The sequence below is a fragment of the Rhinatrema bivittatum genome, chromosome 2, assembly GCF_901001135.1.
Source record: "Rhinatrema bivittatum chromosome 2, aRhiBiv1.1, whole genome shotgun sequence".
NCBI lineage: Eukaryota > Metazoa > Chordata > Amphibia > Gymnophiona > Rhinatrematidae > Rhinatrema > Rhinatrema bivittatum.
In genome coordinates, this window is record NC_042616.1 from 97,000,949 (window position 1) to 97,025,484 (window position 24,536).

At 40.4% G+C, this 24,536-nt stretch overlaps 1 protein-coding gene across 9 annotated transcripts in view; it reads left to right on the forward strand.

Moving 5' to 3' along the window:
• Window positions 1-24,536, forward strand: part of RBM33 (RNA binding motif protein 33) — a 523,998-nt gene that overhangs the window by 127,531 nt on the left and 371,931 nt on the right. For all 9 annotated transcript variants that reach the window (XM_029588463.1, XM_029588468.1, XM_029588464.1 and 6 more), the window contains exons 6-7: window positions 7,322-7,447; window positions 20,584-20,755. In XM_029588463.1, the coding sequence (XP_029444323.1) occupies window positions 7,322-7,447; window positions 20,584-20,755 (298 nt within the window). The remainder of the gene's footprint in view (window positions 1-7,321; window positions 7,448-20,583; window positions 20,756-24,536) is intronic.

The following is a 24,536-nucleotide window of genomic DNA, read 5'->3' on the forward strand; positions in this document are numbered from 1 at the left end:
AAAATAGTGGAAAGTGTTCTAAAGATCAAAACCAGAGAACATATAGAACGGCATGGTTTAATGGAACAAAGTCAGCATGGCTTTACCCAAGGCAAGTCTTGCCTCACAAATCGGCTTCACTTTTTTGAAGGGGTTAATAAACATGTAGATAAAGGTGAACTGGTAGATGTAGTGTATTTGGATTTTCAGAAGGCATTTGACAAAGTTCCTCATGAGAGGCTTCTAGGAAAAGTAAAAAGTCATGGGATAGGTGGCGATGTCCTTTCGTGGATTACAAACTGGTTAAAAGACAGGAAACAGAGTAGGATTAAATGGACAGTTTTCGCAATGGAGTGCCTCAGGGATCTGGGACCCGTGCTTTTCAATATATTTATAAATGATCTGGAAAGTAATAAGACGAGTGAGGTAATCAAATTTGCAGATGATATAAAATTATGCAGAGTAATTAAATCACAAGCAGATTGTGATAAATTGCAGGAGGACCTTGTGAGAATGGAAAATTGGGCATCCAAATGGCAGATGAAATTTAATGTGGATAAGTGCAAGGTGATGCATAAAGGGAAAAATAACCCATGCTATAGTTACAAGATGTTAGGTTCCATATTAGGAGCTACCACCCAGGAAAGAGATCTAGGCGTCATGGTGGATAATACATTGAAATCGTTGGCTCAGTGTGCTGCAGCAGTCAAAAAAGCAAACAGAATGTTGGGAATTATTAGAAAAGGAATGGTGAATAAAACGGAAAATGTAATAATGCATCTGTATCTCTCCATGGTGAGACCGCACCTTGAATACTGTGTACAGTTCTGGACGCCGCATCTCAGAAAAGATATAGTTGTGATGGAGAAGGTACAGAGAAGGGCGACCAAAATGATAAAGGGGATGGAACAGCTCCCCTCTGAGGAAAGACTAAAGAGGTTAGGACTGTTCAGCTTGGAGAAGAGACGGCTGGGGGATGGATATGATAGAGGTGTTTAAAATCATGAGAGGTCTAGAACGGGTGAATGTGAATTGGTTATTTTCTCTTTCGGAAGGACTAGGGGGCACACTATGAAGTTAGCATGTAGCACATTTAAAACTAATCGGAGAAAGTTCTTTTTTACTCAATGCACAATTAAAGTCTGGAATTTGTTGCCAGAGGATGTGGTTAGTGCAGTTAGTAAAGCTGTGTTTAAAAAAGGATTGGATAAGTTCTTGGAGGAGAAGTCCATTACCTGCTATTAATTAAGTTGACTTAGAAAATAGCCACTGCTATTACTAGCAACAGTAACATGGAATACACTTAATTTTTGGGTACTTGCCAGGTACTTATAGCATGGATTGGCCACTATTGGAAACAGGATACCAGGCTTGATGGACCCTTGGTCTGACCCAGTATGGCATGTTCTTAACTGTTGCTGGTTAACCAGATCTGCCTCAACATGCCGCGGGGATTATCCAGCAAGTCCTTGTGCAGTAGGGTGATAGTTAGAACCCAAAGATCTCACAGATATCTCTGTGAGATATTTTGGCAGGATTAGGGTAAAGATGTTCTTAGCTTTAGTTCTTTAAGACTCCTGCTTCTTGGTTACAGATCCTGAAACTCAGTCTTACTTGCACATCTAGTGAACTGCAACAGTCAGAGTTCTAGGGAAGAAATCCCTTAGCAGAGGTCCTTTTGGAAAATCCCAGTTTATAAACTCTAGGGAATAGAATCCCTTTTGGAAAATGTTGCAGGATAATGCACAGTCTGTATATTTCAGAGTCCTTTTCTCTGTTTGGAACCTCATTGAAAAAATAGTTCCATAGGATCCAAAGTTCCATAGGATCCAAAGTTGATATTGCTTGGATATCACCACTACCTGTTGACAAGGAATTGGTGGGATGCAAAGGATGTCTGAGTCCAGATGCATATCAGTATTCACGTAAAGTTCATCAGTGGGTATGTGTTGAACAAGACCCATTCATAGCTGGTTTCATGACTTGATACAAAGTTTTCACGAAGGACATGTGCAAACTTCTTGTCCAGGGTTCTCCTCTCACATTGTGAGGTGCTGACAAATGTCTGGAATGGAAGAACAATCATGGTTTATGCTCCTCTGTGTGAATCGCAGTCTCATATGAAGTTGCCAAGATCATTACATTGCTGAAGACTTATTTGTGTTGCTTAGGCCTGCAGTTTTTTGTTCAGTCTATTTGCATGACAACAGGCCCCAAGTTCAATGATGCACATCTTTTTTTAGGGACACTGGCATTTACCTTAAAAGGCACATGAAGCAATGCCTGCAGGAAACTCCTGCACATGTTCAGTAGATCTTAAAGGTCTACTAGGTAGGAGAGAAGAGTCTGTTTGGTGCTGCCGGTTGATGTTACCCATGTATGTTGGCTAATTCATCCTGCTATCTATGAAAAACACCTTTCATGCTAAGCAAACTTGCTTTACAAAGCAAGTTTAAATAAGTTACAGTACATTTGTTGAAGATAATTTACAATCACAGTTGAATCAAATTTACAATAGCATTGAGACCAAGGTGTGTAAATTACTTGATGATTCAGGTAGATAAGTCAGAAAAGACTGAGTGTCTGTGCCAAGGACAGTCTAGAGGAAGATGTGGCCAAAGAGCCATTCCTCAGTTTTTTGTTTTTTTCCTGAAAGTGAGCCAACATGACTTGAGGGTGGTACTTTGTTTCAGATTTTTGGAGTATAACAATTAAAGGCTTACTGGATAGTCTAGCCAAGGCTAGAGGAGGGGAGGAGAGAGTGTAGGGGGAAAAGAAGTGGCTTTGAAACTGCTGCAAAGTATACAGTGTTAAAGTATGTGCATGGATTTCAAAATGAAGTCATGAGATGAGGGTGATAAAGGGAGTAGACTCTGGATCAATTGAAGGAAATATTTCTATACAGAAAGGGTGGTGGATGCATAGAGTAGCCTTCCATTGGAGGTACTGGAGACATGGACAATAATTTATTTAAAGTTTTTTATATACTAATACTCGTTAAGAAAACATCACATTGGTTTCCTTACAACGTGAAATCAGCCAACAGGGCTTTACAGTGTAACTGATAATAGAACTGGGGGGAGGGGAAGGGGAAGGGGTCGGGTAAACAGGGGCTTGGTTATATGCATGGGACATATATATGCATATAACATGGGACATGCATAGGAGATCTAGGGAGAGTGATAGAGATTGTAGCAGTTGGTATGAATATGCAATATGCAGGTCTTTCTGCCATCCTTTCCTGACCTAACGCCACCTTCTTTTTACTGTGCACATTATTAATCCACAGTAAGTGGGGCAGTATTCAAACCACATTTTTACATGTGTAAACATATACTAACCCACGTAAAGTCTTTTGAATATTGTGTCTTTAAATATTCATTTGGATGGGTGACTAGCTATTATTTGTGTAAAAGTCACAACTATTACAAAGAAATCCCAGTGCAGCTAAGGAAAACACCATATGGTGGCATTTTCCACTGTGAATGACTAATCTGTATCATTGGAGAAGCTTGACAAAGACTAAACTGTTAACCTATTCATGAAAACATTTATTATGTGACGCACTTGATGTGGTGTACAATGTTCTCCTTTACAGATACACTGTTCTTGTATTCCTAAGTAGTTGATCAACAATGTTGTACTTGAGCTTTTGAGATAAAACTACAGTGCTGATAAAAGGAAAAAAAAATCTAGATAGTGTGAAATCCAGGTTGAATTCCAATATAGAGGCAATGAGGTATGAGTGAGATTGCTCCATGTATAATACTAATCCAATTAGCAACCATTTAGTTGCAGGAGATGTTAGGATTACAGTGTTAGGAGTACAGTGTTAAGGTAAATCATCATATTCAGGCTGATACAGTACAGTGCGCTCCGGTGGAGCGCACTGTTAACCTGCGATTAGATGCATGTTTTGGACGCGCTAGCTTTACCCCTTATTCAGTAAGGGGTAATAGCGCGTCCAAAATGTGCGTCCAACCCCCCCCTGAACCTAATAGTGCCCGCAACATGCAAATGCATGTTGATGGCCCTATTAGGTATTCCCGCGTGATACAGAAAGTAAAATGTGCAGCCAAGCTGCACATTTTACTTTCAGAAATTAGCGCCTACCCAAAGGTAGGCGCTAATTTCTCCGGGCGCTGGGAAAGTGCACAGAAAAGCAGCTGTTCTGTGCACCCTCCGACTTAATATCATGGCGATATTAAGTCAGAGGTCCCGAAAGTTTAAAAAAAAAAAAAAAAAGTAAAAATAAAATAGAAAAAATAAAATTAGAAATAGGTCCGCGGGTTGAAAACCGGAAGCTCAGTTTTGCCGGCATCTGGTTTCCGAACCCGTGGCTGTCAGCGGGTTTGAGAACCGACATTGGCAAAATTGAGCGTCGGCTGTCAAACCCACTGACAACCGCCACTCCTGTCAAAAAAGAGGCGGTAGGGACGCGCTAGTGTCTCTAGCGCCTCTTTTTACCACCGGCCCTAATTTTAATAAAATACTGTATCGCGTGCATAGGAGAGTGGCCTGTGCGCGCACCGGGAGAGCGAGCGCTCGCCCGCTCTCCCGCGATTTTGCTGTATCGGCCCGAGTAGAAAATGCTAAAGGCTCCTTTAATGAGTAATAGGTCCAATATCTTGGGTTCAGTTCATTATTTTTGAGTTTCCATATTCTTCTCCTCCCCCTGCCCTTTTTTTTTGTTTTTTGCTAGCATATATTAAAAATTGCCATTGAGGGCTAGTACAGATAAATCTGAGACTAAGAGTTACATGTACTAAGCTTTTTTTTCTCCTGTAGACATGGGGAGAATAATTTTAAAAACCTATTTACCAAGGTATAAGGGTGGTCTTAAAATTGGCCACCCTTAATTTGACTAAAAGTACACACTGGGTTCCACAACGTGCAGACTTTTAGCTGCATTAGGAGGAGGTGTTTCTGAGGATGTGCACAGCTTGAAGGAGGAAAAGTAGTGTGTGTGATTGCATTTTAAAATCTACATTCCTTATTTTCCATTAGAACTTTACTTCCTGTACTGTACTGCTCCTTTGGGTTTTAGCAACCCAAATCCACGATCCTGAATTTTTTTAACATTAAATCTTAGTTTCCCAACTCTAGACCCTTCCTCAAGCTTCACTATATGCCTTCATCAGGTGAGGAGAACATGAGGAAGAATCTAGGGAAGCTTGGGGAATGGTCTGGTGTCTGGTAGCTAAGATTTAATGAAAAAATTGCAGGGTCATATATATGGTTTGCTAAAACTCAAGGGAGTGGTATGGTCTAGGGCAGTGGTTCTCAACCTTTTTTCTGTCAGGACACACCTGACAGATGGTCCTCACATACGAGACACACTGAACACATGACAGTCACAGGGCTAACCCCACCCCTGACCATCAGTAATGGGTATAAAGCAGAACTAGAACATTCCCCGTACAACTCACCATACAAAAAAGATATTCTGGTGTTCTCGATAACAGCAACACAAACGCCCTCTGCTACCGGGCACAATAGCCCTACTTATAGAAAGACAGCAGTTCACTACCAATGCATGTCCAATTGAGAAAACACAACAAATAAACTGAGGTATTTTATGTGCCTACATGCAGGCTAAAATATCTCACCTCGGACATGCACAAAAGATCGACCTTTATCAAGTACAGAAAGACCACAAATTACAAATATGGAGACAAACTGGAATGAAAACCCAAAAAAGCCACTCTGCATGCAGAGCAAACCTGGAGAAATGGAAGCCGAGATATAGCACTTAACAAAGTCCCAGGATCTGCAATAATGCACACAAACTAATCCACACAAAGTTACACCTGCATTATGGCAAGCACTCAAATGGAACAACCCCACCTATAAAAAGGCAACACTACAAATATTAAACCAGGCCCTAAACACCAAAACACCTCCCATTAGGAAAACAGAAAAAGCCAAGCTGTTATAGATTCCCACAAAGAAATAACTGTAAAACTATATGAAAAAATGTTTCAAAACAGTTGAATAGAAAATCATCTAAAAATTAAAAACTCTTAAAAATTATTAAAAATTCTTCAAACACCAATAACATACTTCAAAACAGCAGACACATCACATACTACCTAATAATTAAAATGGTAGTCAATCAAGAAAAATGAACTTAAAAAGCAACCTTTACTTACCCTTTCCAGCAGTTCTCCTACTCCTTTCCCTTGCAGGCCACATCAGAAGCAGCAGTAGCTGCTGAAGTTATCCTCGCGGTCCTCTTCCTTAGGGACCACAAGCAGTCTCTCTCTCTCTCTCTCTCTCTCTCACACACACACACGTCATCTCCTTGATCAGTCTTTTTCACACATCACCTCTCTGAACAATCTCTCTCAATCACACAATGCTCTCACTCTCTCTTAGTTACACACAGGCTTTCAATCATACACATGCTCCATCTCTCTCTCACAGCCAGCCAAAAAATGCTCCATCTCTCTCTTGCGCATACACCACACACATACATAAGCACCCTCCCTGTCTCACATAAATGCCACACACACACAGAAGCACCCTGCCTCACTTACATTCCACACACACACACACAGAAGCTCCCTGCCTCACATACACGCCACACACACACATAAAGGCAGTCCAGCTGAGCAGCTCGTCATCAGCCCGCCGGCCTGGTCTCTAGCGGCGGTTAGCAGCGCCACTCTTCCTTTCTTCGGCCCCGCCGGCCTGGGCAGTGACTAACAGCGCCGGTCTTCCTTTCTTCGGCCCCGATTGCCTGGTCTCCGGCGGCGGCTAGCGGCGCCAGTCTTCCTTTCTTCGGCCCCGACGGCCCGTTCTCAGGCGGCGGCTAGCAGCGCCGGTCTTCTTTTCTTCGGCCCCCGCCAGCTGCGAGTAGCACGCGACACACCTACTGGTGTGTGGCGACACACCGGTTGAGAATCGCTGGTCTAGGGTGTGAAGCTCTGGTTTTTGTGTACAGCATTTCACCCCCTATACTGTACTATCATTTCTGCTAATTTTGGTCATAACCATTAGGAGGACTTAGTTTAATATTTGTTACCTGGGTTTTGTTCATTTTAAGGTTCCTGTAAGGAAATGTTTAAATACAAGTTTAGATTTGTCTACTTTTTAGGAATTTCAGTTTTTTGCTTATTTTCTGTTTTGCTGTATTAAATGGGTTAATCCAATATCTATCTGAGCATGGTCATAACAAAGGTCTGAGCTCCAAGAAATTCAGCGGGTTTTAGGAATTCCAAGTTGCTAAAGACAAGATACAAAAAAATCGTTTTCTGTGATGCTTAGAATACATATTTTCATATACTACTTTTTGCATAAGCCCACAAATTTCTTGAATTTTTATTATATACTCTTCAAGGATGAAGATTACACGCAGCAAGCATACAGTAAACAAGAAATACACCAAGAGCAAGAAGACTATGTAGTTGATGAAGAATTAGAAGATGCTGCTGATTCCCAGGAGACTTCTTATAAATCTGAAGAGGTATACTATTTTACAGCATGCAAGTGTCTGAATTCAAGGTGTCTACCTACTTCTTGTTGACTGCTTTTGCAGTCATTTATCAGCTTTCAGTAAGTGTTTATATATGAGGCTAACCTAAATAACCATTTTTATAATGGTGTATCCTAATTGTTATAGCTCTAGGTCCTTGGACTTTCTCTTGTCAATTTTTGTGTGAATAATTTGTAGCTATATCTACTTTTGCCTTGCTTTCTTGCATTATCTTAACCATTATTTACTTCTTGATTTCTACTCTCACACACACTGTACATTTAGATAGTACATCTGTGTAATATCAAACCCAGCAAGCTGTGTCTAAAAACTAGTAAATGGATTCCGGATAAGCATTTCTAGGACTTTTTGTTTTTCTCTTTTTAAGGAGATGTACATCATACTATGGTTATAACATATCAAATGTTATTTTCCATTTTAAATATGTGTATGAAATTTAAATTTTCTTATTCTCCTTCAGCAGTCTGGACTGATGAGTATCTTTGCTTAGGGAGTATAATAGACTAGAAACTCTGCAACACTCATATCTGCTTTCTCTGCAACATGAGCTTCCATTTACTTTAGTTTTGCTTTGGTTTCATTGGAGAACATAACATTAGGTATACCTTCCTCGTCAGACCATCAAGCCCAGCATCCTATATCTTCACAGTCGTTAATCTGGGTAATAAGTACCCAACAGAACCCAAAGAGTATAACCACTCCTTGCTGCTGACTCCCAGGGATAAGCAGTGGCTTTCCCAAATCTACTTGGCTAATAATGGTTTATAAACTCTTCCTCCAGGAGCTTGTCCAAACTCCTTTAAACTCAACTATGCTAGATACCTTGACCAGCATAATCTTAGCTGTTTCTTTAAAGCTAGTAATCTAAGCTGAGTTCTTTAACTTCTTGATTCGATGGGGGCTGTAAAGTGGTGGGTGATGGGTAAAGAGGCTGCTTTACTGTTGTGTATTAATTTTCAATAGTTTATTTGGTTAATATAGCTGATTGTTATTGTATATGTTTTATTTTCTGCTTTGTAAATTGCATTGGGATGTATATGGAATGTGATAAATAGAAATTGATGATGATGATATTCTCTGGCAACAAATTCTAAATCTTGATTGTTTCTCCGAGAACAAGCAGGATGGTAATCCTCACACATGAGTGACATCACCATATGGAGCCCATCACGGAAAACATATGTCAAACTTTCTAGAACATTGACTAGGCACACTGAGCATGCCCAGCATGCCCTATACCACGCTTCCACGTGGGGGTCCCTCTTCAGTTTCTCTTTTTCTGTGGAGCTGTGAACCTTGTGGTTTGATTGAGCTCTAAACTTGGCTTTTGTGAATTTTTTTTTTCTTTTCGATCTGTCGCCAGGTCTTTCCTTGTGCCTTCCCGTAGTATCCTGAGTCAGGGTTTTCGCATCTCGGTAAGCTTTCTTTCGCAGTCGATTCCCCCGTGGTAATGGTGCCTCGGTGCCCGCCGCCCATTGACAATGTTTGTCTTTTGGTCCTTTTGTTTTGCCTCATCATTGCCATGTCTGGTTTTCACCAATGCCCCATAGTGCCCAAGGTCCATGTCCATCACTGGTCCTCATTAGGTATGAATCCTCTGCCTGGGACATCGCATGGTGTCCAGGGTTGCTGCTTGTGCACCCAGATGACACCGAAGGGATATCTGCTTCAACTCGACAAGATGGATCAGCTCTTCTGATTGAGGAAGTCTGAGCCGTAGGCATCAGCATCGAAGGACCTTGGAGCCACATTGAAGGACACCATGCCATCAACATCAGCAGGACTATCTGTTCTGTCGAGGTCATTGGAGGATAGGGGTGCTGAAGTTCGACCGTTGTCTATCTTCTCCGGGCTCATCATCTTTGATCTCTGCACTGGGGAAGGACTGGGCCGAGCATCAAGGGAAGCCTAAGAAGTATTGGCACTGGTCTCCATTGGCACATGGTGCCGGGCACAGGAATGCTCTGGCTTTTGCCACGATGCCCACGAAGCAGCCCCATGGCGAAGAGCACCCATCCTCCATTGATGCCTGGGGTCTGCGATGGCCCTTGTGCCAGTCGATGGATCCGAGGAAGATCTGGCCACCCAGTCGGTGTTGGCATTGGCAACGTTCATAGAGGAGCTGGAGCGCCAAGTCCAGGTGGCAGTAGAGCGGGCGCTGCAGGGCTTCAGTCCCGTGGCACTGACTGCACCAGAGCTGCTGCTGCTGCCTCCCGTCCTTGTACTGCTTCTGTGGAACTCAATGTACTTATTGGTGTGTTATCAACCCAGTTGGTGTCTGTTCATGGGATATTACTGATGCCTGGAGGGACACTGAGACCTTCCCCTACCGATACAATGGTCATTGCTCGTTCCTCCTAAGAGGAAGCTCCACCGGGGCTAACGGAGGCACTGAAGCCTGTAGTCCCCCATCTAGTTCCATCGGTGCTTGTACCTCTGGATGTAGGTCGAGCACTGTGGCATACAGTGCACTGTGGCATATGGTGAGGATGAGAGTTCCTTTGACACCTGGGAGGATAATCAGATGGAGTCCTCTGCCGAGGAATCGGATGGTCTCCCATCAGACCCTTCTCCTCCAGGTGAGTGAAGAAAGTCTCAACTTGAGGACTTAACCTTCACAGGGTTTATGAGGGTGATGTGGGGGCCATCCCATTCCAGCTTTTGACATAGGAGGATGCCAGGCACAAAATGCTTGAGATCCTCCAGTTCATGGATCTTCCTAAGGAGATCGTAGCAATCCCAGTGCATGAGATCCTTAAGGAGTTGCTGCTGAGGATTTGGGAACACCCTCCATCACAGTGCTTCCCGTCAATCAGAAGGCTGCCGGATTCGATAAGTGACAGCTGCCTCACCAGTCAATGGTGGTCGAATCCGCCCTCAAGAGGGGCCAAGTGCTCTCGGACCCATTTCTTCGCGCCACCAGGGAAGGACCACAGAGCGATGGATGCCCTTGGGAGGAAGGTGTTCCAGGACAGCATGAGTATTATCGCATCGCTGCCTACCAGTTCTACTTGAGCCAGTACTCGCGGGACATCTGGAATCAGGGATGGTCCAAGAAAACAAAGAGGTAGGCGATCTATGATACCGTCAGGTGAACACAAGAGGAATAGATGCCGTTATCTTTTCCAAATACTTTATTGATGCAGAGACGTTCCAGAAAAATTGCCCGACTCTGGCCGAGTTTCGCGGCCTTCTAGCCGCTGCCTCAGGGGCTACAAATAAACAATCAGTATTGAGCAAATAAATATCTCACAATAGATATTGAGCAAATAAATATCTCACAATAGATATATTATTAAGATCTTATAAATATTAAAAAGAAATTTATATAAATCAATAAACATCTTTTTTAAACATTATAAAGATCTAAATTTAAAATCAGACTAATGAATTTCAATAAAAAAGTTAAAATACATAAATACACATAGAAATAAATACATAAATAAATAATAGTGACGTTAGACAATAACCTTTAAACAATACTTTACCTCCAAAATTCAAATCATTAATAATGTATGATCCACTCAAATCAGATAATGTGCCAACGATGATAAAACAACTAGAAGAGAAATAACCACCATTGCAATATGTGTCAGTTTCACAAAAAACTTAATATATTTCAAACAACAACTTACCACATATGCATATCTGAAAATATGATATTAAAATAAACCAGCACACCAAATAGTAAAACTATTGTAAAAAATTAATTAATTATATAAAAATCTGTCATACAAAAATCTATTATATAAAAATTATTATATAAAAATACAATAAAAATACAATAAAAATTCAGCTAGAGAGTGTTTCTAACATCAGAGGATGTTCTGACTAAAAACAGAATATATAACAGCGAACTGCTAATGATGTATAAGATACTCACTTAATGATAAGCTACCGCTAAAAATAAAAAACGTAATATGCTATTAATTATAATAGAGGCTAACTATCAATGATACAAAAAACTTAGAAATATTGATGTTTAAAAATGTGTCTAAGCTCAATTTTGCATATGAACCACAATCTTCGCTATTTAACTAGTATAAACCGCGCTTTGGTAGCCATTTTCAAATGCTAATTTTGGCGCCAAAAATTCTTAACAATCTTGACAAACCAAAGCTAAGTAAGTTCTCAATTATATGGAAAAAACTGTATAGATAGTATGAATTTGAATTTAAAATAGCAAAGGAATACTTAATATATCGATTTTTACACTTCACTAAAATTATGCACTGCGGTCTAAGGAATTAGTGTTATCGGAATCCTCTCTAGTGCGAGCTAGTGATGGCTGTGTTTGTCAGCGTTGCGGTTGCAGAAACCATGTTCATGTTATCTTTAGATCCAGAATTATATTCCAAAGTGTGATCTCTGCTGTGCAACAATTGCAAGCCTTGTCTCAATAAATAATTTAAAGCACCAAATTCGAAGAATCAGATAGTGTCTAAACAACAAAATATATAATTAAAAACTACTGCTAGAGTCAATAGCTGTTAGTAATTGACTATCAATAATATATAAAACATCAAATATTGCAACATGTAGCATAAACTATTTTAAAATTACCTTCACAACGATGGGTCCAAACACAGATTTGTGTGTAAACCGCAGTCTCTGCTATGCAGCTAATGTGAGCTGTCTTTCGGTAGCCATTTTTAAAGTGTCACTTTTGGCGCCGAAAAAATATCACAAAGGGGGCGTGGTTAGTATCTATTCGAAACATGTCAATCACAAAGGGGGCGTGGTTGGTGTCCCGATTCTTACACTTTTTTCGGACTGTGCACTGCGGTACATGAAAAACTTCTTCAATGAAATAAGCATATTAAACTAATCAGAGGCTGTTAATATACAAACGTTGCCTTTCATATATTAACGTTCACAAAATGGGCGTGATAGTTATCTAAATACTGATATTTCAATAAAATTGTAGAAACACTCTCCAGTGAAAAGAAAGTGGAACTTTAAATAATTACTGTTCACAACTTTCCTAACAACAATCCAATCTATTGGTGTGGTGTGTATTTCAATAATATAAAAATCAAAAAAGATATAAAAAAGCATATGTAATAAATATTACCAAAATTAATTTAAAATTTTTTGTAAAAATTCACGTCTAAAGTGGTTGTACTCATAAAATAACATAAATAAAATATATGGCACTAAAACAGTTGTAAAAGTGCTGGTGGCACAAAAAGCAAAGATCATAAAAAAACTGACAAATCAGACTCCATATTTAAACCATGTGGTACTACAGTATTAAATTCAAAAATATATTTTTGCTCAATTTGTAGTAGCAATTTATCCAAGTCACCACCTCTCCAGCTTAAATGTGGTTGTTGGATCACACAGAATTTGAAATCTTCAAATTTATGACCATTTTCGATGCAATGATCAACCAACGGCTTTGAGCTTATATTTCTTTTAATACTGCTCTTATGTTCTAGAATCCGTTTGTTAAATTCTCTGATAGTTTTACCAACGTACAATTTGTTACATGGACAGATAGCTATATATACCACTCCTTTGCTTTTGCAGTTTGTAAAGGAGAAAAGTTTAAAATCTGTATTACATCCAGGTATCTTTAAAGAATTAGTCTTCATATTTACTTTGCATACTATGCAGTTCCCACATGGGCGGTGACCTGGCGGTCTTTTATCATAAATGATTTTCCTGGGTAAAGCAGAAGGTGCCAAGATATCTTTGAGATTCTTATCTTTCTTGTTGGCTATCATGATCCCTTTATTCTTAAAAAATGGTAAAACTTGTACTATTGGCCAAAACTTCCTCAGAATGGTACTAATTTGATAAGACAAATGTGTAAACGTGATAGGACAAACAAAGCGATCCTTAGCTTTTTCAGATTTCTTTCCTACTTTCAATAATGCTCGCCTATCTTGTTTTTTCGCCTTATTTAAACCATTTTGTACAAATTGTAACGGATAATCTTTTTCTAGAAATCTCTGTTTCATCTGTGTTGATCTTTCATCAAAAATTTCTTCAGTTGTGCATAAACGTCTAAGTCTCAAAAACTGTGAATAAGGGAGGTTTTTCAACAAGGATCTGCTGTGGCTGCTGGTGTAATGTAGCAATTTATTCGTATCGGTAGGTTTTCTGAATATATCAGTGACAAATTTACCATCTACCAAGGATATTTGTATGTCTAAGAATGAAATAGATGAATTACTATGATTCATAGTAAACCTGAGATTGTGATCCAATGAATTCAACCAGTTAAAAAACTCAATCAATCTCTCCATGCTTCCTTTCCACAATAAAAAAACATCGTCGATAAATCTTTTCCAAAGAAGTATGTTATCGTTAAATATATGTGATCTTAAATTGACCTTTTCAAATTGTGCCACATAAAGGTTTGCTACCGAGGGTGCCATCTTAGACCCCATTGCGACCCCTTTAATTTGTTGATAGATTTTCCTATCGAAACTGAAAAAATTTTTTGTCAATGCCAGTATTGCTATTTCATTCAAAAATTCACATGGAATCCGCTTATGTATTGTACGAGACTGAAAAAATTGAGTCAAGATCTCTAATGCTGCAGCTTGGGGTATATTCGTATATAATGACTCTATGTCTAACGTTACCATAATAATGTCATTTGAATCATCGGAAATCTCCACTGATTTTATTCTCACACACAGATTCTAGAACATAAGAGCAGTATTAAAAGAAATATAAGCTCAAAGCCGTTGGTTGATCATTGCATCGAAAATGGTCATAAATTTGAAGATTTCAAATTCTGTGTGATCCAACAACCACATTTAAGCTGGAGAGGTGGTGACTTGGATAAATTGCTACTACAAATTGAGCAAAAATATATTTTTGAATTTAATACTGTAGTACCACATGGTTTAAATATGGAGTCTGATTTGTCAGTTTTTTTATGATCTTTGCTTTTTGTGCCACCAGCACTTTTACAACTGTTTTAGTGCCATATATTTTATTTATGTTATTTTATGAGTACAACCACTTTAGACGTGAATTTTTACAAAAAATTTTAAATTAATTTTTGGTAATATTTATTACATATGCTTTTTTATATCTTTTTTGATTTTTATATTATTGAAATACACACCACACCAATAGATTGGATTGTTGTTAGGAAAGTTGTGAACAGTAATTATTTAAAGTTCCACTTTCTTTTCACTGGAGAGTGTTTCTACAATTTTATTGAAATATCAGTATTTAGATAACTATCACGCCCATTTTGTGAACGTTAATATATGAAAGGCAACGTTTGTATATTAACAGCCTCTGATTAGTTTAATATGCTTATTTCATTGAAGAAGTTTTTCATGTACCGCAGTGCACAGTCCGAAAAAAGTGTAAGAATCGGGACATCAACCACGCCCCCTTTGTGATTGACATGTTTCGAATAGATACTAACCACGCCCCCTTTGTGATATTTTTTCGGCGCCAAAAGTGACACTTTAAAAATGGCTACCGAAAGACAGCTCACATTAGCTGCATAGCAGAGACTGCGGTTTACACACAAATCTGTGTTTGGACCCATCGTTGTGAAGGTAATTTTAAAATAGTTTATGCTACATGTTGCAATATTTGATGTTTTATATATTATTGATAGTCAATTACTAACAGCTATTGACTCTAGCAGTAGTTTTTAATTATATATTTTGTTGTTTAGACACTATCTGATTCTTCGAATTTGGTGCTTTAAATTATTTATTGAGACAAGGCTTGCAATTGTTGCACAGCAGAGATCACACTTTGGAATATAATTCTGGATCTAAAGATAACATGAACATGGTTTCTGCAACCGCAACGCTGACAAACACAGCCATCACTAGCTCGCACTAGAGAGGATTCCGATAACACTAATTCCTTAGACCGCAGTGCATAATTTTAGTGAAGTGTAAAAATCGATATATTAAGTATTCCTTTGCTATTTTAAATTCAAATTCATACTATCTATACAGTTTTTTTCCATATAATTGAGAACTTACTTAGCTTTGGTTTGTCAAGATTGTTAAGAATTTTTGGCGCCAAAATTAGCATTTGAAAATGGCTACCAAAGCGCGGTTTATACTAGTTAAATAGCGAAGATTGTGGTTCATATGCAAAATTGAGCTTAGACACATTTTTAAACATCAATATTTCTAAGTTTTTTGTATCATTGATAGTTAGCCTCTATTATAATTAATAGCATATTACGTTTTTTATTTTTAGCGGTAGCTTATCATTAAGTGAGTATCTTATACATCATTAGCAGTTCGCTGTTATATATTCTGTTTTTAGTCAGAACATCCTCTGATGTTAGAAACACTCTCTAGCTGAATTTTTATTGTATTTTTATTGTATTTTTATATAATAATTTTTATATAATAGATTTTTGTATGACAGATTTTTATATAATTAATTAATTTTTTACAATAGTTTTACTATTTGGTGTGCTGGTTTATTTTAATATCATATTTTCAGATATGCATATGTGGTAAGTTGTTGTTTGAAATATATTAAGTTTTTTGTGAAACTGACACATATTGCAATGGTGGTTATTTCTCTTCTAGTTGTTTTATCATCGTTGGCACATTATCTGATTTGAGTGGATCATACATTATTAATGATTTGAATTTTGGAGGTAAAGTATTGTTTAAAGGTTATTGTCTAACGTCACTATTATTTATTTATGTATTTATTTCTATGTGTATTTATGTATTTTAACTTTTTTATTGAAATTCATTAGTCTGATTTTAAATTTAGATCTTTATAATGTTTAAAAAAGATGTTATTGATTTATATAAATTTCTTTTTAATATTTATAAGATCTTAATAATATATCTATTGTGAGATATTTATTTGCTCAATATCTATTGTGAGATATTTATTTGCTCAATACTGATTGTTTATTTGTAGCCCCTGAGGCAGCGGCTAGAAGGCCGCGAAACTCGGCCAGAGTCGGGCAATTTTTCTGGAACGTCTCTGCATCAATAAAGTATTTGGAAAAGATAACGGCATCTATTCCTCTTGTGTTCACCATCTGGAATCAGGTGCAGAAGGTGGCTGAGCAGCTGTCTCAACGGTAGCAAGACGCCCTCATGTCGCAGGTGCCCGAGTGTCTGAAGTGTGAGAAACACGAGGTCTGTGCAACCTTCAATGTTTTCGAGATGGGTTCGAAGAGTCTGCAGTGGGAATCTGTACCCACAGAATGGCATGCCTGCGGGCTTCAGATCTCCGACCGGAGGTGCAGGAACAACTCGACATACCGTGTACGGAAGAGAATCTCTTTGGAGAGAGGGTGAGGGATGCTGTGGCCCAAGTCGGGGATCATCACGATACACTCCAGCAACTCTTCGCTAGTACTCCGGACCTGTTGTCCTCTTCCAAGAGGCTGTCGAGGCTGGGACCAAGGAAGTCTTTCTTTTACCAAAGGAAGTACTTTCCTCCGCCTCCTCACTCCCGTCAACATCTTCAGAGCTCCCGTAGCCATCCCAGGCAGCAGAGAGCTCCCAAGTCCCAGGCGACTCCTCAGTTAACTCTGGGGACAGGGTTTTGACTGGGCTTCAGGGAGCATAAGCCAGTTGTTCGTACCCGAGATGATGGACCCTCCAGTTGGGGACAGGCTGCGGTTCTTTGTGAACCAGTGGCCCCGTTTTACCTCGAGCAATGGATTCTGTACATCGTCAGGGGTACCAACTGAAATCTATTGGGTGTCCCACCCTCCGTGCCCAATTTTGGGGAGCTGGTAGTGCAACAGGAGGTACTTTCAATGGGGCTCTCCCTCTTAATGGCTAGAGTGATCAAGTCCGTACCACAAGGGCAAAAAGGGCAGGGATTCTACTCCAGGTAATTCCTAATTCCAAAAAGAACAGAAGGATTCTGTCCCATCCTAGACCTGAGGGCCTTGAGCAAATTTCTAAAAAAAGAACGGACCGGTTTCATACCTCCTGTATCAGGAAGCGGTCCAGATCTGGTTGTGGGCCCTGTCCCACAGGATTTTGTTCAGGGCCATGTACCTGGCCAGGATGGAGAACGTGGTAGCGGACAGGCTGAGTCGAGCCTTCAGACCCAGGGTAGCGAATCGGATATTCCACCTCTGAGGAAGCCCAGATCTAGATCTGTTTGCGTCCCCCTGCAACGGAAAGGTGGCTTGGATGCCCTTGCTTGTCATTGTGGCAAGGGACTTCTGTACGCATATCCTCCAATTCCCTTAGTGATGAAGACTGTCTTGTAGCTTTGCGAGGACAGAAGGACTATGATCCTCGTAGCCCCACGTTGGCTGAGACAGATCTGGATTCCACTCCTGCAGGAGTTGTCCATCTGGAAACCAATCAGTCTGGGGACTTCCCCAGATAACTCATCATGCAAGTTCAGGGCAGACCCTGTTGCTTACAGCCTAGATTTTGAGAGGTTAATCCTGCAGCCTCTTGATCTTTCAGTGGATATGTCTTGGGTCCTGGTGGCTTCCAGAAAGCCTTCCACTAAAAAGTCCTATGAACTGAAGTGGACAAGGTTTTCATTTGGTGTGAACAGAAGGCCCTAGATCCTTTCTCCTGCCTCTCACAAAAACTGCTGGATTCCCTTCTCCACCTGTCAGAGGCTGGCTTAAAAACCAGCTCCATTAAGAGTTCATCTTAGTGCATTTGGCACATATCACCATGATGTAGGTGGAACGCCCATCTCTGTACAGCCTATAGTTGTACGTTTCATGTAGGGCCTGCTTCAATCGAAGCCTCCCCTAATGCCTCCCGCTGTGTCTTGGGATCTCAAAGTGGTGTTAGCTCAGCTGATGAAGCTCTTTTTGAGCCGCTGCGCACCTGTGACCTGAAGTACCTGACATGGAAGGTCATATTTTTGGTGGCAGTCACTTCAGCGCGCAGGGTAAGCGAGCTTCAGGCCTTAGTGACTTATCATGACAGGGTGGTCTTGCATATGCACCCTAAGTTCCTACCTAAGGTGGTGACGGATTTGCATCTTAAGAACATAAGAAATTGCCATGCTGGGTCAGACCAAGGGTCCATCAAGCCCAACATCCTGTTTCCAACAGAGGCCAAAAACCAGGCCACAAGAACCTGGCAATTACCCAAACACTAAGAAGAACCCATGCTACTGTTGCAATTAATAGCAGTGGCTATTCCCTAAGTAAACTCGATTAATAGCCGTTAATGGACTTCTCCTCCAAGAACTTATCCAATCCTTTTTTGAACCCAGCTACACTAACTGCACTAACCACCCCCTCTGGCAACAAATTCCAGAGCTTTATTGTGCGTTGAGTGAAAAAGAATTTTCTCCGATTAGTCTTAAATGTGTTACTTGCTAACTTCATGGAATGCCCCCTAGCCCCAATCGTCCTGCCAGTTTTGTTTCCTAGGCCACATTTGCACCAAGGCGAACGAGCACTGCAGAGTTTGGACTGCAAATGAGCCTTAGCCTTCTATCTGGAGCAGACAGAAGCCCATAGACAGTCCACCCAATGTTTTGTTTCTTTTGATAAGGATAGGTTGGGCGTTGCCAAACAGACACTATCCAATTGGTTAACAGATTGCATCTCCTTCTGTTATGTCTAGGTGGGATTGCATCTTGGGGGGGTCATATCAAAGCTCATTCTGTCAGAGCCATGGCAGCGTTGTTGGCCCACTTGCGAGTAGTTCCTGTGGAGGAGGTCTGCAAGGCTGCAAAGTGGAGTTCTCGCCACACATTCACATCACATTACTATCTGGATAGGGATGGCCGACGTGACAGTAGTTTTGGCTAGTCTGTCCTCCGGAACCTGTTTGAGGTGTAGAACCCAGCTCTCCCAACCTAAGGCCTGTTTGGGTTCAGGCTGTCTGCCCACTCTGTTACCAACAGCACAGTTGTTGTGTCCGTTGGCATCTGGTTAGGTGTCTATTGGTCCTCTTTTGTGTTGGGGAGCAGTTTGTAGCTAGGATTTCACCCTTGTGTGAAGACTTCCCTGTTTGTCCTCAGAGAAAGCAGAGTTTCTTATCTGTAACAGGTGTTCTCAGAGGACAGCAGGATGTTAGTCTTCATGAAACCCGCCCGCCGCTCTGAAGAGTTGGGTTTCTTCTATTTTTTATTTTATTGTAATTCGTGTTACAAAAATGAAGAGGGACCCTGCGTGGAATAGCGCATGCTGGGCATGCTCAGTGTGCCTAGTCAAAGTTTCCCACATCGGGTTCCATCTGATAATGTCACCCGTTTGTGAGGACTAACATCCTGCTGTCCTCTGAGATCACCTGTTACAGGTAAGCAACTCTGCTTTTTTTTTTTCCTGAATTCTGGTCATTAGAGGAAACCAGAGAGGAGATGTTGTCATTGTCAGAAAAACTTGCTGGGAATTGTAATCTAAAAGGAACTTAGTCTGGGAGGCCAGGTGAAAGTGATTAGGAAATTGAAAAAGGATTGAAGAGAAACAGCTGGCAAATAAGTAGTCAGAGAGGAACAGGGGCTGGGATGGTGTTAGGAACACAGAACCCACAGTCCAAATCGGGTAGTCTGGTAGAGAATATCAATTTAAGAAGCTTGGGCAGTCAGCTGTTAGAGGTTTTTAGTTGCTTGCCAGGCATAGAGTTTTCACACTGCCTGGTATTTAACCCCTCATATGCATGCCTCTGAATCACTTGAGCTGTGACCTGCAAATAGTAAAAGCCTGAAAATTTGAAAAAGAGGCACAGTTTCTATTTATATTTCATCTCTAGGAATGGAGGAGAAGAGCTCACATAGTATAATTAGGTAGTATTGATACTCTCCACCTGTTCCCTTCCTTGTTCATTGAAACCATTCACATAATCTCAGCTCTTGAAATGGTTCTGCCATGCCATTCACCCCAGAGTTGACTGCATGTCTATTTTTGAAGTGCTAAATTATAAAGCATGCAAAGTTCATGTTTAGATGAATGATGCTATATAAATCTAGATTATTTGCACTTATCTATTTGTGGTATGTCAATTGTTTCTCACAAGAATGTGAGAGAAAATATAGAGCAATTAGAGAAGATGGTGTATACTTTTCTTAGAGATGCTTTAAGAATAGATTTGATTTTACATTGAACTACCTAAGAAGTAGCCTAGAAATGCTTAGGCTGCATATGACGAATCTTCCTTGGCATTGTAACTATTTTCTTTTATGTCACGAAGATGATGACTGAAACTGTTGAAGTGCAAGAAGAAATAAAAGAAGAGTCTGATGAAGAAGATGATGAAGATGAAGAGTCTTGTAGACTGCGGTTCAAAACTGAGCGAAAAGAAGGAACAATAATTCGACTTTCAGATGGAACAAGAGAGCGAAGAAACATTCCAGAAACCTTAGGTAAGGATTATGAATGGTTTCATATTTTTAATGGCTTGGTGTTCAGCTAAAATGTTAAAAACAGAAACAGTGTATATTATGCCAAGATGATTTTCATTGTGGCCATCTCGTTTGAAGAAGCAGTACAGCAGGGAATTGGGGAAGGCATTTGTTTCCATGACAGTAATCACTGGCCAATGCAGGTGATCATAGATGTAGAAACAGAGTTCTTTGAGATATAATCATGTTTTTCTGGTTGTGTGACCCATATTAAAATAATAGGATTACAAAGAGCAATTTAAAGGTTTTAAACTGTAATTTTTTCCTATACAGTGCAGAGGTTGGATGCTGTACTTTGTGTTGAAAAGGAAAATGAAAGGTGACAAAGAAAAATACATTTTGAACAAATACCTTTTAGTCTTCATTGAAGAAAGGATAGAAGAAGGATAACTCAAATTTGGCGGGCACACACATAGTAGTGCTTTGGCTGTTGCTTTAGTAGTTACAGAAGAGTATTTACATGGAACTGGCAAAATTAAAAATGGATAAGGCAGTACGTCCAGAAGGAATGTATCCTAGGATATTAGAGGAACTTGGAGAGATTCTAACAGCTCTATGATGAATCCTGTTCAGCCTATCAATGGAGACAGGAGTGGTTCTAGAGGACAGTCTTTTCCTTAATCCTGTTGTCATAAAAATATGATTAAGGAAAAGGTTGGCAACTACAGACCACTTGGTCTGACCTTGGTTGTGGGTAAACTTAATGGTGACATTACCAAAGAAACAAATGGTGGTGTATGTTGTTTTTAGTGAGTTGCAGCATCTCAGTTGTCATGGTTGCACAAGACAGATATGTTGTCAAACAAATCCAGTCGCCAAAAGAAATTTCATCAGAGAATTAGATGAGAGGCAAACTCTGAATGTGATATATTTGTATTTCTGCAAAGCTTTTGACACTGCCCTGCAGTGGAGGATCATAACTAGACTGAGAAGCCTAGGAATGGGCCTCAAGGTGTGGATGAATGGGTTAGAAACTGATAGTGGGAGGTTTTTCTTGTGGAGAGTCCTCTCCCTGTGAGAGGTTGTGGCCGGGACTGAGACCGAGGTTTGCAGCCCTACCCGGGCTGAAACCGGAGGAACTACAGCTGGGTGATTTCCCTGACGCTCCGCCCCCCCTGTGAGGTCATCGTTGGGGGACGGAACTTGGCTCCCATAAGAGGGCAGAAGCTGCGGCGCTGAGCTGGAGGTTTTTCTTGTGGAGAGTCCTCTCCCTGTGAGAGGTTGTGGCCGGGACTGAGACTGAGGTTTGCAGCCCTACCCGGGCTGAAACCGGAGGAACTACAGCTGGGTGATTTCCCTGACGCTCCGCCCCCCCTGTGAGGTCATCGTTGGGGGACGGAACTTGGCTCCCATAAGAGGGCAGAAGCTGCGGTGCTGAGCTGGAGGTTTTTCTTGTGGAGAGTCCTCTCCCTGTGAGAGGTTGTGGCCGGGACTGAGCCCGAGGTTTGCAGCCCTACCCGGGCTGAAACCGGAGGAACTACAGCTGGGTGATTTCCCTGACGCTCCGCCCCCCCCTGTGAGGTCATCGTTGGGGGACGGAACTTGGCTCCCATAAGAGGGCAGAAGCTGCGGCGCTGAGCTGGAGGTTTTTCTTGTGGAGAGTCCTCTCCCTGTGAGAGGTTGTGGCCGGGACTGAGACCGAGGTTTGCAGCCCTACCCGGGCTGAAACCGGAGGAACTACAGCTGGGTGATTTCCCTGACGCTCCGCCCCCCCCTGTGAGGTCATCGTTGGGGGACGGAACTTGGCTCCCATAAGAGGGCAGAAGCTACGGCGCGCAGCCTAAGCCGCGCGCCCCTCTAGCAAATTTTTTCCTTGCTATATTAAACCTTTTTATGGGCAGAAAGAGGAAAGTTAAAGTTTGGACCTCATCTCCGGGACTGCCTGTGAGGGGACCTATGGACTCCCACATAGCAAGAGGGGTGAGACAAAACAATTCAAGGATAATCCCTGATATCTCCTTTTCATCGGGATCCCCTGAAGTTCCTGAGGCTCAAGGGCCATCGCAGATGACTCAACCAGGTATGGATTCAGTATCACCTACACACCAAGGTTTTATTGGACTGAATGATTCAGTAAATATAAATAAAGATGTTGTTTCCTCCTTTAATGTAAAAGTAGGGCAACATTTGGATTCGAGACCGCAGGGTGCGACTAACGAACCAACTGTTCCCCAGAATATTACCTTAAATGATGTGTGGGTGGCTGTAGATAAACTCCAGAAGATTATATCTGATTCTATAGAGCAGAATAGAATAACCACTTCTGAAATTAAAAATGTTTTGGAAGGACACAGTAATCGTTTAGTATATGTTGAAGAACAAACAAAGGTTATGTCCTCCCAGATAGAAATTCTTAAAGAGGTAAATAACTCCTCTATAAAAGATGGTATAGTTATCCACCGTCAGATGGAAACTTTGGAAAATCAAAGTCGGAGTAGAAATTTAAGGTTTTTGAATTTTCCAGAAACTAGACTAATTTCTGCCATTGAGTTACTTAAAAAGTATTTCTCTGAAGTTTTGTCTATAGTAACATTAGATGAGACTAGTATATCTAAAATATACTATGTCCCTAAGACAAGGATAAGGACTCAAGAGGGTCAGGAGGATATGGATGTTGCCCAAAAATCTCCTAATTTGACTTCATTTTTAGAAGCCTCCCAGGACGATATATCCTTAAGATCGACGTTATTAGTGACTTTTTGTAGGGAGAGAGACAAAAACTTAGTTATGCAAAAATATTTTGAAAATAAAGAATTAAATTTTTGTGGGCAACGCATCCAAATTTTCCCAGACGTTGCTAGAGCAACTCAAACAAGACGTAAGCAATTCTTGACACTTAAGCCTAGAGTGTTAGCCTTAGGCACATTATTTTATTTAAAATTTCCTTGTAAGTGCTCAGTAACGTACCAAAAGAATAAATTTATCTTTCAAGATCCTCCCCACTTGGAGTCATTTTTGCTTGATAAAGAACAAGTGTTGAGAAATGTATCTGCAACAAACTGATATACTCTCCTGCTGTAAGAATTTAATTACAGATTTACTATGAGAATATTATTTGTATTAGACCTCCCATAATGTGGACTATATATTGATGTATAAATAATACTATGTTAGGCAATGTTAAGTTCTTTATGTCTTATATTATACAGAAGTATTTTCCTGCTTTTTTTTTACAATGTAACAATTGTTGAAAAATTCAATAAAATGTAATTAAAAAAAAAAAAAAAAAAAAAAAAAAAAGAAACTGATAGTGATAGACAACAGAGTAGGTGGTAAATGGCAATCACTGTAAAGAAAAAGGGTTATTAATGAGTTTTCTTGGATCAGACCTGGGTCTGGCTCTGTTCACGCTCCAAGGCCAAGCATAATTAATCAGCCACATAAATGGATGGTTTTAGCCAACGGAACTGACACAGATAATTCTGGTAAGGATTTTCCAAGCTTGCTTGAAAATTCCAGAGCAAGTCACTTTGTGGAACCCATTCAGTCTTTCTTTTTCCATGGAGCTGTGTGGGCGCGGTATCAACTTTGCTCTCTTCCTCACAGCTATTGCTGTGATAATTCTAGAGCTGCAGTAGCTGGAGAACGGCATGAAAAATATTTGTCAAAGTTTCTAGAACTTTGAGCCTCTCTGATTATGCTCCAGCATGCAATATACCATGTGTTCACGTGGGTACCCCTCAGTTTCTTCTTTTCCGCCGAGCCCAGTGTCTCACAAAGTTTAGCTTCTGGTTTTCAGCTT